Consider the following 14,765-nt stretch of genomic DNA (forward strand, 5'->3'; position numbering starts at 1 on the left):
TATCTGCAAAAATATGGCTTTTAATTCAACAAAATTGTATCAAAACGGGAGAAACGCGAATAAAGGATGAACTGTATTCAAAGAAGAGAGCTGCAACATAATTATACATAGTAAGAAAAAAAAATAAAAAAAAATAAAAACAAATCAATTCCCTACAATCCGCGCCAGAATCGTAGACCATGTACTTCTCCATTTCGTCAACCGTTAAACAGTCCATATGAGCGAAATATCTGTGACAGCCGCTCGCTCCGGCTAATACTACAAAAATTCAGTCGATTACGTGTCAGTAATCGCAATACACGTTTACTGCCGCAATCGAATATAGAGATACATTGTAATCTAACGTAAAATTAACAATGTTTAACGTCATTGACAAGTATTGTAATGGAAAAATGATCAGCGAGTTATATAATATACATTTGAAAAGTCTCCCGTTACATCATATTAATATCGAATATATATCACGCGCGCAATGTAATAATGACAAATAATTACTGGATAATTAGTTTCGCCACTTTAGAATAATCCTTCTAGCATTATCGTAACAGTTCGTATTAAATTAAGCGTAATACTTTAATATGATAAACGCATGATGACGATACTATTATAGATTTCCTGAGAATTCTACGTGTTTTTATTGAGCACAGCTCAAATTACCATAAAGGAGCTCTATCGTCTCGCGTAAAAAATTATTGTCACTGCGAAAGCCAGAATTCGACTCTCACACTTTAACAAAAAATGTGTATACGCTATGTGTATGTGTATACACGTATGTACGTGTATATATACGTTTTTCTAATGCATATGGCTATAATCTAGCACCTACTGTACTCGGCATGATAGTATTATTTCGCGGTAAAAAAATCGATAAGAGAACCTGTCTCTCTAAGTGAACATACTAAATAAAAGTACATCGTTGGCGCTCGAACGTAGTAAAAACTGCGTTCACAATAGGAACTTTTTTTTACAAACACGATTTTTCAATATTTATCTTGTCCTTTCGCACGCACGGTAACGATAATAAACCAATCGTTGCGCGTCCGCAAGCTCAATCAGCGGTGTGAATCGGCGCATGTCCCCGTATCATTGGACTAGTCCTAGCTGTCCGTGGCTCCGCGATAAAAACTAAGTCTGCACCCTGTTACCCCAATGTTCTAGATCAGGCGGCGCAACGTCGGTTAACCGAAAAAGTCAAAAAGGAACAAAAAGGAGAGGAAGACGACGAACGCAAAGCGAACATAAAGCAAATGTACTGAACTGTGTCCGCGTGTGTACAAGATTTTGTCGTTTCCTTCAAATCATCGTCGTATTTGATATACGAGGGCGTACGTTAGTTGTTCATTCCGAAATTTGGATTCAACCCTATCACTTGATTAGTCTTTGAGTTCCTCGTCAAGGGTGTATGATGTGACATCGAGTCCACAGAATGTTGCCACTGCCAGCAGCTGCGGCAAAAGTACCGGAAACATGCCTAAACATAGATGCAGGCATAATTTGAATAAATATATACCATATATATATATACACAAAAGGATTTGAATTATAAGAAAATAATTAACAAAATTAAATTGTTTTCACATACCACATCGCGACAGAAGTAATGTCCCTGTTGTACAACGCATCCGGAGCATATCGATTCTTCGATGTACGGGTCCACTTGTACCTGTGGGAGCAAATATAAACACATATTTTACTTTTTACACATATATAAGCTAAATACAGTCTCTTTATTATATGTAGTTGTAGAATTAGACGTACCTTTTTCGTAAATTTGTCAGTCTTAATTTCTATGAATGAAGCTGTGATCGCTTTAAAGTACGATTGTTTCGTACTGAATGTAACACGACCGGAGCCTATCGGATATTTATGCTTGTCCGTATCGATACCTATGATAGTAAACTTTATTAGTTTTTGACGTAGTATTATTTAAAATAATTGCGTGCATAAATAAACGAAATACACACAAAGTGTGTATCAAGCGACGCGGTAGCGTCGCGACGCCAAGTATATGTAAAATTTAAAAAGTAATATTTAATCAAGATAAATGATGACAATTACACACCCGCATAAATGACCCCATGAAAAAGATCATCCATGACTTTTGCTAATCCTGCGGCCGTTAGCATTCCGTGCAGCGCACCAACGAACACCGTTTTATGCGCATCGAGTCTTTGCGACGAAGATTTGACATAGTTGCTATTCTCGAGGATCCATGGAATCACTTGTACCTAAAATGGAATATAGTGATAAGAATTTAATTTAACAATATATTTTTGAAAAAAAAATATGTATATAAACAATTAACGTACATCTTTTGGCTTTGAACGCTTGGATATAATTTTATAATACCATCTTTTTCCATTGGTAATATCGTGGGTGCAGCAGGACAACATTGCTCTGACCTGAAAGATATATATACATAAATCTTTGTATTATCCGAGATCAGTAATCGAATGTTGATAGCCACGTACCTGTTTCTCTGATTCGAATATAATATACGCGTATCCTTTCGGTTGAGCGGACGGTGCCTTCGTCGGCCACTCAACGCGAACCGGTCCGAATTGTTTGAATGTCGAAATTAGAATGGCTTCCGTAACATCCCATGGTACACCTCCCAGAAATACTTTAGGCGAATAAGCGACTGGTTCCTCAGTACTTTGTGGCAAAAAGCCGCTCCAAGTGCACGTGGGATAACAATGTGCTGAGATATATAAATAAATTGATAAGTGTTTACAGAATCTTCCACAAAATTCGCATCTACATCTAGGCTAGTGAATCTTTTTTTTACTGATATAGTCAAAATTCCGCAAAAAAAAAATTTAACATATCATTCAAAAAAATGTATTTTAATATAAATGTAATTTAATATTCAATATATCTAAACAATTATATATATTTAAAAGTTTTGTTAAGATATACTTAAAGTTACAAAATTTTCTATTATGCAAAACATAGATTCTATTATGCAAATTTGTATAGAAATTTCGTATGATTAATTTAGGTAATTTGTTATATCATACATTCATGTACAAATAATAATAACAAAATAATTGCAATAATTTTTTGTGTACAGCGTAAGTAGATAAAATATATCACTACCAGCAGCACTTCGATGGGATCTCGCTACTCGATCAAGCGACACTGGTTGAACCAATCTACGCGCGGCGCTTCCAAGACCGGTACAACAATTTTTTTCGTGATTTAAGAGAGAATTGAGAAAATTGCTACGATTTTGCCCCATTCCATGATGATGCTGGTAATAATGCGAGCTCGTTGGATTCTGTTGTAACGATGACAAATATTTTTTTACAGCCATACGCTCGAATGCCGTTCTATTATTGGGGCACGTGTTCGTCTTCGACATTATGGAGTCCAAGGCTGGGAAGCAAGAATTCGACGAGGAATTCAATGATAAACAATTCTACAAACAAGAATTTCGAATTAGCGATATTTTACGAAAATGATGCAGAAATGCATCTTAGGTAATAAAAGAATTTTTGCGGAAGGAATACTCTCTCACCATTATTATGTCGGATAAAGAACCATCCGCGCTACCGATACCGCTTGTCTCTGAATCTGCCGGTGAGTTGGAACGCGAGCCGTTACATCCCAGAAAATGAGAGAATTCTAATGTTGGGCTGCCGCAATCACTGGCGTCAATAAATTATCATTTGTGGAATATACGAAATATTAGGAATTCAATAATCATTCTCAGCAATATTTCGTATATGTACACATAGTCACAAAATATATATTGTTTATTTGATTAATATATAATTCATTAATTGATAGAATGGAATTAATATATGCACACAATTATATGTGATTTAAAATTAGTAAATATCAAAATTTAATATTAATTTAAATATTTATGAGAAAAAAAGTTATTGCTTCTTGTATTTGAAATAAATTTGATCAATTATTTTATATTGCATGCATTTTATATTTTTGAAATACACACTCTTATGGTGTTTCATTCTCGCTATTTTCATCTTTTGATTTTTTTCTTACCTGTACGGAGTAGAGCAACCTCGTATAGGACGGCCATAGCATGACGAATCAATGGGCGATGACGAAGAGCCGGGATATTGAAATGATGGTCGGCTAGTTGGTGAAGACGGCGTGTTTGTACTATTACTGGCAGTGGACGAATAGCTGTAAAGATCCGATGTGAAGCTGCCGGGTGTGCTCGGGCTGCCGGGAGTGGCCACCGAATTCGGCGAGCTCGGAATATCCATGCCAGAGGAATTCGAGCAAATGCCATGATTGCGATGGCACTGTAAGCATACATAATTAATACAGTAATTACACATATTACCAAAAGCCGCCAAAATCTTAATTTATCCTGCGCGTACACACGTCTCTCTCGTACACCATAAAGTAAATAAATCGTTCCTCTCACAATCATTAACATTATTACAACATAAAATCATCGATAGCATATCTCGGTGAGTTCAAAGATCTCGATACATATAAATGTCAAAATAATTTCAACTGTATCTGTAGCATCGAAAATTGAACTTGGATATAATACGGTTTCGTGCTCTAGTTAAGCAACATATCTCGAAATTTGCGAGATAGTAGAAAGAAGTGTGGAATTCGCTTTGCACACATACGTTTCAAAGTACTTGGAATATGTCCAAATTGAAACGAAGTATTATGCGATATGTGAGAGGACACGGTGTCTTGAAATGGCAGCGACTTTGCGCCGACTCGATTTAAACAGAAAAAGGCGTTCCCTTTAATAGAGCCGTTTGGCTCGCGTGAACCAACGGATTCTCGGTCATCGAAACTATCCCAGCGCGTGATATTCATTTTATATCCGGATCATTATATTTATATCTTGAGCCAAATTTATTGAAAATTCGTTATAAATTTTGTTTTGCGATATTTGAATATTCAAATATTTGTATATTTAAATATTTTATGTATATAATTAATAATCAAAGAAACACAAATGATAAATTGAATTTTTATTAATAAAAGATTGTGATTCGAAATTTGCCACGAAAAAGATATCGCTAGGAAAGTGCAATAATTCTGAGATGTAAAATATGTATGCATATATATATGCATGTAAAATATATAATACGATATGATGAACATCGATAAAGTTAAATATTAGAATCGGAAAACATGAGTAAGAAAATAAGGTAGTTGGAGTTATTCCAATGGGATAATCATTGTTCGAGTTATTGCACCGTCGAAGAAATTCCTGCAGCACAATATGCTTTATGTTACATTTATCATTTTTATTGCCATTCTGTACGTAAAATTTGTAGTTCGCTGAAGTTATTACTGCAAACGCGTTTTTTTATCAAATCGTCGTCGAGTCAAATGTGTTCTTATATTATAGTGAACAATGCCTCGCAAGTAATAGCAACATAGTATAATTTTTTCGTAAAATATTAATAATAAATTCGTAAAATATTAATAATTTCGTAAAATATTAATAATAAATTCTCAAAAATATTATAACAATGCAAAATATATAAAGTGTAAAATAATAAAATAAAAAAATAATATTTTTGAATTAAAAATAAACATATTATGATAAAATTCCTATTTAATTACACTTTGTAATTTGTCGGTATAATCAAATTGCGTTCTCTTATTTATCAATTAACAGATTATGTTATCTTGACGTAAAATATGATTTCCATTTATATATAATATTTTGCATTTCGATAATAAATATAAGCTTTATCACGATGCGCCAATCGAATATTGACTCCTACTGATCCACCTACTCTCTATTGCTTCTATCCAGTTGTAACGAAAGCCGCATTAAATATCTTTCTCATATATAATTTGCTATGCATTTATATATTATTCAAATCCGTCACAATGAATAAAAACTTTCTCATTCTTTTAATAAACTTTCTCTTCTCGACAATATTATTTAGAATCTTAAATTTTCATTGGAATAAATCTCTATGGATAGATATCCGTACCTCGTGTTGTTGTTGTGAAGATCCCTGGGTTTGATCGTAATTGCCAAATTGATAATTACGATAACTCGGAGAACCAACCGTCAGTTGATTTCCCATTAGCGATCCTCGGGGCAAACCAAGTCCGAACATATCCGAGATTGCGCTGCCGCCTATGTATTAAAAAAAGACAAATTAATACACTCATTCGCGGAGTAAAAATTTGGCATAATAAATAATCTAATAAATATCCAGAAGAAACTTTAATCTTTTCGCAAACAAAGTAAAAAAGTTAAGTGATACCCATAGAATCAAAATCTTTGATGCAATTCCCAGTTTTTAAAAGAATTTTAGGAGACAACTTTATCATCACCTTTCATTTATTTAATTCGCATAATTTTTTACACAAGTAAACAATATGCAAAAGAGAAAGCGGGAAAAAAATGTTTCGTCTCACCGTCAATGCTGACATTCTTGTCGGATTGGAAAGAGGAAGAAGCATCCTGCGAGTAATTCGGAAGATGCGTAGGCGATGGCGGCGTTGGTAGATCGATCAATAAATTGTTGATCGATTGCAACTGATGCAATCTCTCGCGCTCTTGGTCGCGTTCCTTACCACGCTCCCGCTCGCGGGTCTGGCTCAGTTTCCGCAGTAGCAGCTTACTACGCTCCCGGTTCTGTGTCGTCGCATCCTGATGGTGCAACGGATCCTGATGATGCATCGATAATGGTTCTCGATCAAATTCGACGTCCGTTTCGTCGCTCTCGTCGCTCAGTGAAATGTCCGCCTGCAAAATCGACATTTACTTATCAGTCGCAGAAGTGAATCGAGTATACGGATAATATTTTACAAACGCGAAATTTTTCAAGCAATTTCTCTAACGTCGAGATATCAATCAATCTTTTCAACTGTCCTAAAAAAAATCTTGATTCGGATACCGACAATCGTTGAATTTTAAACGATCGAAAAAAGAGATCGAAAGACGTTGAACTACTTTTATTTAATTAGCAAAAGCTGTAAAGACGTTAAATATGCAAATGAAGAATTGACTTCGAGAGAAAGTGGTTTCGTCAGAATCTGATTTGGGGTATATATAAATACGAATATATACATTATCTTCACAGAAAAAAAAAAAAAAAAAAAAAAAAAACACTCCTATATATCTTACGCGTAGTTCAATGTAAATTTTTAATTAAAATCACAGATTTTCAAATCCCTTCGCTGATTTTTTTCGAGATCGTTTAAAACTCGCGAAAATTATTGTGTTCGACTCGATTCGAGATAAACTCGCGATACGAAATGTAATATATATATTCTTTACGGTATTTCTCACCCGATATCGCTTATTCCGCACCTCGTGGTCGTGATAACGAAAGAGCGGCCCGTTTTACTTGAAGAAATCGAACAATTGGCGCGCGACGTGTCACGTTCTCGGTACGAACGACGCCGACCGACTGCGCGGCGCGCTCGAGGAACGAAAACAGCGCGCCTCCTGAAGGACGCCACGCTGCCGGTCGTGGCGCGTTTATGGAATTTGCAAAAAAAAAAGGGGGAAAAAACATTCTTTAGGGGAATGAAGGGAAAGGGGAATATCGAGAAATACACATTCCACGGCTTTTCCAAGAATTTTGGCTTTTGGCGAACCCCGTCGAATTACTTGTACACGTGATAATTCTATCATTGTGTTTACTACGTCACCGATGACGTAGTATAGATAATAGCTCGAGTCCTTTTCGTCTCCTGAAATGATTTCTATTCTTTTCCATCGAAATGATCGAGTATCTCGAGATTATCGTAATCAATCTGGTAATAATGATGATATGATTAATAAAAGCGATGATAAAAGGTCTTGTTAGTATTTTAAAACGGAAGATTATATATATATTTGTGAGTTTTCTAAATAAAAAAAAATGTGGAAATAGATCATTTAATTATAAAGGCGATGATGAAAATAAACATACATAATAATAATAACAACGGATAAAATTGTATTGCTTGGAAATTTATTACAATAAACTCGGAAATACATTTTATCGGAATTTCGCGCGTTCAAGATATCATAAAACCAGAACACATGTACGTTATCAAATTCCGCAATTGACTCACCCCTCGTACAAATCGATTGACCCAAGAATTTTTGGCAATCGCGCACGAATGCATCGATCCCGTCTGCGTATCGCAAACGTATTCGAATAAAGATATCTCGAAGATATATTGATATATTCGCGCCGAGGGAATAAAATTTTCTCGCGCCTACGTATATATGTATTACAGCTCCGATATGTATGCCGCCGTGTTTATTTACATTCGCTCTCGGCGCAGGACATTCCTTCGCTATACACCTATCTATGTCGTCCATATAGAGCGTCGAATTAATAAACGAGCATTTCAAGCAGAAGAATAAAGAAAAGATGGCAATCACCAGGATCATCGGAGATAAAAGTGGCAATTGAAATCACGGAACCGCGATCGGTTTGGCTTCCAACATCCTTGAAATGTCGTGACTTTGTTCAATTCTCCATCTATATATCAGCACTTGTAGAGCGATATAAAATATGCGGCATAATATCATAATAAATATGATTAAAATTGTATATATTAGGCGTCTCTCTCCTTGAATTTTAATACGTTGAACGCGAATCCGAAGCCGACATTAATCCCGAATAATCGGGTCTTAATCTCGCGGACGGATGATGAGACTTACCGATTGCATTAGCGTGGGCATGTCCGTAGAAAGAATTCGTCGACGGTCCTGTCGCGAGGAGGAAGCGAGTTCTGGGCGATGTAAGCGATGTAGATTCAGCTGACGATACACACTGCTCGCTCTCGCACGGCCTCCAGAGACACGAGCACGAGCGAGTAAGAGCCGCCGACTCAACTCGACTGTCGTCCGCCACTAATAACAACGTGCGATAAGCTTCATGTGTTGCGCGTCTCCCGAGAAGTTACGTGCGAATGACGATGATAAACAGCGGCGGCCGGTGGCGAGGGCGAGGGATGATGATTCCTCGGGATAAAGGATCCGCCCGGTCGCGGTGGGAGATTTTAACACGTCGCGCGAAACGCATTCGACGCGCTGTCTTTTCTCGACCTTTCCTTGCGAAAATCGTCTCTCGATCCTTTGCGATTTTATTGACGATGGTACAACGGTGAAACGCCCATTCTTCCGCGTGCTATACCACCCCGCGAATGAACTAAAGATTTCTCTGCTCGCATTTTCTTTCTTTCTCTCTCACCCTCCCTCTCTCTTTTCCCTCACACGCACGCTCCATCAAAGACCGCGACGATCCGGAATCTTTGAACGTATCGTGAACATCTTTATTTTATATATATAATATTTTTTTATTATCTTTTTATTTTCTTATATTCTATCATGTAAAAACGTAAAATTTAAAAAAGCAAAAGAGCTTAAAAAAACAAGACTTTTTCCGAAAAGCTTAAATAAAGGTGGACGTGGATCCTAAAGAAAAGAGATATTCAATTTTATTTTTCACAGCGACAGATTCCTTAAATCTGAAATTAACTATTAGAATTGTCTTTGTATCCTTTATTTTTCAAGCTAACACATGTTTGATACAATATCAACAAAGTAAAATGTATCTTGCCACAAAAAAAATTCACATATAATTTTATAAGATGTATCAAAACTAGAGTATATAAAAAATGTATATACACTATTTACACCATTATTTTAATACGCCGAGTATTACATACTGCGGAGAATAAATATGCTTTAAGCAAAACTATTTGCTTTATGCATTGACAGATTTAATTATATTCTATATGCGCAGTCGATGAATCTAACATTTCGACTTCGGAGCTATCGCCGGTCGAATAATTAACGACGTCTCGCGTTTGCCGTTCTATTTTGCCGGACGTACCATCTTCCCGGATCTTTCCCGTTTTACCGGAATTTTCTCCCCAACTATTAGAGAACAGAATCACCCTTAATTTATCGATATCTTGACTGCTTGAATTATTGCCTACATTACTGGAATTTTCCAATCTGCTTTCACTGTCTTCAGATTTGTATTTCGGTATTTCCGTAGGCGCATCTGAAAAATTTCGTTCGTAAACAAATTCCACGGTTTTATTTCACGAGCTTAGGAATGCGATGTAAAAATTGAATCGATCATTGCAATAACGACTGAATTGTACTACATACCAGGATATGGTGGTGCCTCATCAATCAATTGTTCCATTACGTAACCCAACATGGTTGCGGTAAATGTGTCGTCCCTTCTGAGACCGAGCGCTCTATGAAAAGCATCCACTGCTTCCTGGATGTTACCCATTAACGCGTGAATAAAACCGATCGATGAGTAAGTCGATGGGTTTAATGGATCCAAGACTAACGCTTGTTGATGATATTCTAATGCTTCGACATATTTTTTCATTTTTCTACAAGTGTGCCCCAAGTTATTCAGTAATGCTTCCCATTTACTGGGCAAAATCACATTTCTTACATCGCCCTGAATGCTTTTCATGGCTTCCTTAAATAATCGTTCAGCATTTTTGTAACTGTGTTTAACAAGAATAATTTTAGATAATTTACATGGATAAATTGAAAAGGTACACTTAATATCTTAGTTTTTCGAATATAAATGATGACGCAACGATATTGAATATCAAAAGAACAAAAGTAATACTTACTCTAAATTGTAAAAGCATATAACACCCATTTCATGTATCACAAATGGATCATTTGGTGCTATTCCTTGAGCTTGTAGAAAGAACTTGTCAGCCAGTTTTAAATTGTTGGTCAAACCGCACTCTAATCCGATATACAAAAGGGGAAGATGACAACCTTTCATTAGTTGTGATGCTTTAAAATATGCAGCCATTGCTTGATCGTGTTCATTTTCTACTGCAAAGGAATGTCCATATGCCAACCAAGCAGGACCAAATAATCTATCTAGTGCTGTAGCCTTCGCTAAATATCTTCTTGCTTGATCGCTTTTGCCTTGAATATAACAATGTTATTAAAAAATTTCTAATTTTTCTTTCTTATTCGCAAATATTTATATCATTTAAAATTCTTAAAATTTTTTTATTTCAGTACTTTTCATATTTAGTGATATTTAATTATATTTAAAAAATAATTATTAAATAGTAATTAGTTACCTATGGTATAATAATAACATCCGACTGCAAACCATGCCAAAGCCATTTCCGGATATAAATCAACCAATCTGTGTGCCAGATAAAATAAAGCTAAAAAAGAAATATCTCGTTAACAAATTTAAATGTTGACATGTTTTTTTATTACAACAATATAAACTTACCATTAGTCTTTTTAAGCTCAACTAAGCAAGCAATGTGTACTGGAAGACACGAGTTGTGATATGGATCCTTTTTCAAAATTCTGAACATTAAAAGTATCAAGTTATGTTTTGTTATGGAATACGAAAATATTTCATAGGAATTGTGTTACTTACTTCTCCGTAAGCGAGAAACATTGATGATAATCACAGTTATAATATAATCTTTCAGCCTTTGCAACTTGCATATCTAAATTGTCTGCTAATCTGTCAGTGACGCAAATTCCCATTACATTGCATGTAATTAACGATTGCTTTGTATTTGGCTCTTGATATTTTTTTAATTTACTATCATACAACAGTCGTAGAAGTTCCGCTTCACCTTTCATGCATTGTTCAGCAAACGGTAAGGATTCCAAGAGTTCTCGCTCTAAATTAGCATTCATTACATTAAATTATTTAAAAATATAATATATTCAACATAGTCAATATAATATATACCTTCGGAGGCTGAAAGCATTTGATTTTGCACCAAAGCTTCAAACGCTTCGTACGAATAAACATCACATTGTAGAGCTTGTTTATAGCACTCTGTTGCTACTGCTCTGTTATCCATGGCTTCATAAACTCTTCCTTTTACATATAATATCGAGCTCTGAACCTACAAGAAAAGATTACATGCATAATCATCTTAAATATTAATATATAGCGAATAACTATAAATAATATTATTGTAATGTTATTATACTATTATTTTGCAAATATATTATGTACATAGATGTATAAATATACTTACATTTTTTGGGGCATCCTGAAAAATGTCCATACGATCCGCAAATGTAATACCTGTTTGCGTTATATTAGTGCATATTTCAGATTCATTGATAACTTGAAGAGCATCATTATATTCCTTCGCTTCTAGTAAACACCTCACAGTTAAGTAGTGACACATTACATCAGTCTATAACAACAGAGATATCATTGTTTAATTCAATAAATTATAAAGATGTTTCTTGTAAAGGAAAATTGTAACTGTCATGTACATTCATCTAAGAAATTAACAATTATTAAAATTACCTTCTCTAATCCATATCTCTTTATGAGATGCGCAGCACGATGGTATTGTTTCATGAGATACATACATTGTGCCAGAGTACATATATCTTTTGGGTCCTCATTACTCAGTGATACCACTTTGTCAGCCCAGAACAAGGCGGCACTGTACAGATGCTGAAAGTAAACATGACAAATTAAATATATGCTTAATCGTAGAGATTTGCAATTTTATTTTAACAAAGCTTACCAAATCGATGTACGATCTGACTAGTTTTCTACAATTTTCCAGATCAATGCTCTTCTCCTCTAACAAGTTATGCATGCTATCGTTATCGTTATCACGGTGTGACATGTTTAATTAATTCTAAGTTTAGATGTAAGTGAAGTGTTTTTTTTTTATAGAGTGCTTTCAACTCGAAAAAGTTATCTAGTATATACAAGAGAACCAGGTTAGAACTGATGTACACACTTGTCCGATAATTAGATAACTAGATTTCTAATGGGAGAAAAAGATTCACAGGAATCTTAAATTTCTTTTCAAATAGATTTTGTTCGTTCTAATAGCACTTTCTCGCATTTGCTCTATTTGAAATGCGTACAATAATTTTTTCAAGAGTGATTAAAATGTAACTAAGAGAACAGCTGATCTATTCTGATAAGTTTTACAGTGACGGGCAAAAACTCTATGGTTTTAACTGCACTCTCTTCTACTTTCTCTATTTTTTAAAATAATATAAATTTCGGAGAAAGAAGAAGAATATAAAGTAGATAAAAAGCGCCAGCAAAACGAGTAGGTTGATTATTTTGAACAGCTGATTATCTCGATTACACGCATGCGCGTTGCGACTGCACTTATAATCGATCAATGATCGAGATCGAGGTAGCATGAATGACATACCAAATAATTAAATAACTCTTCTTGATACACTTTATAATTAAAAACCGCGCAATTAATTAAATTATTTCATTATAGAATTTAATATTTTATATTATATGAACTATTTTATATTATAAAAACAAAAAAATGAAGACCTTGGATCAACTTTTCTATCTAAAATAATTATGAGTATAATATTTACACATTTAATATTTTTATTAAACTAGAAATATAATTCCAAATAAAACGCCAAAGTTTTGTACCATTTATATTTGCAATATATTAAATAATTATTAATTAGATACAATCATGTGCGATATAGTAATTTAAAGTCATATCATCATTTCTATATACATTTTTTCTTTTGTTCTTTTTCTCTCTCTTTCTCTTTGCTTGACTTTTTCCATTTTCGTAATATTTTAACAATTTTTTCATCATTATGAGAGTCTTAATTATTATTATGACACGGGTTTGAGATGCATCAAATATACACACAAAACATTAGTTATTTCTTCTATTGTAGCTTTTTTCGCTTTGTGCATCACTTGTCTCACACACAATCTCGCATTAATTATACAAAAATGGGCTACAACGCTCAATATTCAATTCTGTCCGTTGATATACCTTGATATAGAGATGTGTAACATCGGTGACGAAATCCTCAAGATCTACAAATATATAGCGAGTGCAAAATAATCGAAATTAATTGCACAACATAACAACGATAACATAAATTCGCACGTAAAAAAGTTGCTCGCAATTTAAAAAACTTATTGAAAGAAAAAGAGTTTGCCAGTTACAATCCATTTTGTGTCCATCTTTTACATACGTGTAACGCGCGTATACATGATCTCTGTTTTCTATAATATTCCTTTTCCTAAATTTTAATTTAGATTTCATCATGTGTTTATATTATCATAATGTCGATGCGTTTGTTCGAACATCATTTTCATTCATTATGTATTCAAAAATTAAAAAAGATGAACGGTAAATGCCCAAACTATCCGACAGTTGTCGATTAGCAAAATCGATTTAACAAAAAAAAAAAAAAAGTTTGATTCTTATAATACTGTTGAGTCGATAATTTTAAATTATCTATTCTCAGTTTCAAAGCTCATCACATATATAGTGTGATACACTCGAATGTGTTTACCTATTATTCGGTACAATTATATACTCGTTAATATCTCCATAATTAATTATTCTCTCCACGAGTCTTACGGAAAACTATGGTACCCGCTTCGATGACTTTTATTGACGGGTGCCTAATTCACTATTAAACATTATGATGTATATGATGCAAAAAAGGCACACTACAGAAAGTAACTAAAAAATCGCACTTTACATTCGAACTTAATCGAGACAATCTAAATCGCCAAATTAAATATTTATTTTTTCGCAGTACAAAAAAAGGATCGCTAAATATAGAGTGCCACTGTTAAGAGCGATAGATTTTGTGATATACATCAGATGGACCGTCGACAAGCCAATCAATACAATAAATAGCTAGACAATAGAAAAGGAGATAATGCAATAGATAAAATACATAAACGTAATAACGCAGTAAACGATAATTAATATCGATAACATGCCCTTCATAGGTAATCTAAGGGTAAGAGGAACATATATATATATATATA

At 34.4% G+C, this 14,765-nt stretch overlaps 2 protein-coding genes across 4 annotated transcripts; both read right to left on the reverse strand.

Annotated features, from left to right (window-relative positions):
- LOC115237919 (cytoplasmic polyadenylation element-binding protein 1) lies at positions 1-9,122 on the reverse strand. 3 transcript variants are annotated; one of them, XM_029811296.1, is made up of 12 exons: positions 8,636-9,122; positions 6,388-6,718; positions 5,955-6,103; positions 4,012-4,277; positions 3,521-3,638; positions 3,100-3,421; positions 2,472-2,701; positions 2,310-2,402; positions 2,063-2,228; positions 1,759-1,886; positions 1,583-1,663; positions 1-1,471 (listed from the first exon to the last, which is right to left on the reverse strand). In XM_029811296.1, exons 1-12 carry the CDS (start codon positions 8,654-8,656, stop codon positions 1,331-1,333), a joined length of 2,046 nt encoding a protein of 681 aa, XP_029667156.1. In that variant the 5' UTR covers positions 8,657-9,122; the 3' UTR covers positions 1-1,330. The 3 variants fall into 3 exon arrangements, with proteins under 3 accessions (XP_029667156.1, XP_029667155.1, XP_029667157.1); XM_029811295.1 differs by having other exon boundaries at positions 3,521-3,650; XM_029811297.1 differs by lacking the exon at positions 8,636-9,122 and adding an exon at positions 7,265-7,389 and having other exon boundaries at positions 3,521-3,650.
- A 341-nt stretch (positions 9,123-9,463) lies between these two features.
- Positions 9,464-13,116, reverse strand: LOC115237920 (cell division cycle protein 16 homolog). The gene is made up of 10 exons (XM_029811298.1): positions 12,496-13,116; positions 12,270-12,422; positions 11,989-12,153; positions 11,694-11,853; positions 11,370-11,622; positions 11,217-11,296; positions 11,056-11,145; positions 10,585-10,894; positions 10,097-10,452; positions 9,464-9,986 (listed from the first exon to the last, which is right to left on the reverse strand). Exons 1-10 carry the CDS (start codon positions 12,598-12,600, stop codon positions 9,700-9,702), a joined length of 1,959 nt encoding a protein of 652 aa, XP_029667158.1. The 5' UTR covers positions 12,601-13,116; the 3' UTR covers positions 9,464-9,699.
- Between the last annotated feature and the right edge of the window lie 1,649 nt (positions 13,117-14,765).

Source organism: Formica exsecta, unplaced genomic scaffold, assembly GCF_003651465.1.
Source record: "Formica exsecta isolate Colony F162 unplaced genomic scaffold, ASM365146v1 scaffold314, whole genome shotgun sequence".
Lineage (NCBI taxonomy): Eukaryota > Metazoa > Arthropoda > Insecta > Hymenoptera > Formicidae > Formica > Formica exsecta.

Bases quoted from the DNA above. Each gene is read 5' to 3' on its own strand.
- LOC115237919 (XM_029811295.1), bottom strand. From the start codon at position 8,656: ATGCCCACGCTAATGCAATCG. The intron at 4,278-5,954 runs GTACGGATATCT...GTATGCTTACAG, and splicing joins CTTCACAACAACAACACGAG to TGCCATCGCAATCATGGCAT. The intron at 2,403-2,471 runs GTACGTGGCTAT...TATATCTTTCAG, and splicing joins TATTCGAATCAGAGAAACAG to GTCAGAGCAATGTTGTCCTG.
- LOC115237920 (XM_029811298.1), bottom strand. From the start codon at position 12,600: ATGTCACACCGTGATAACGATAACGATAGCATGCATAACTTGTTAGAG. The intron at 10,895-11,055 runs GTAACTAATTAC...GTTATATTCAAG, and splicing joins ATGTTATTATTATACCATAG to GCAAAAGCGATCAAGCAAGA. The intron at 9,987-10,096 runs GTATGTAGTACA...GAAATTTTTCAG, and splicing joins TGAGGCACCACCATATCCTG to ATGCGCCTACGGAAATACCG.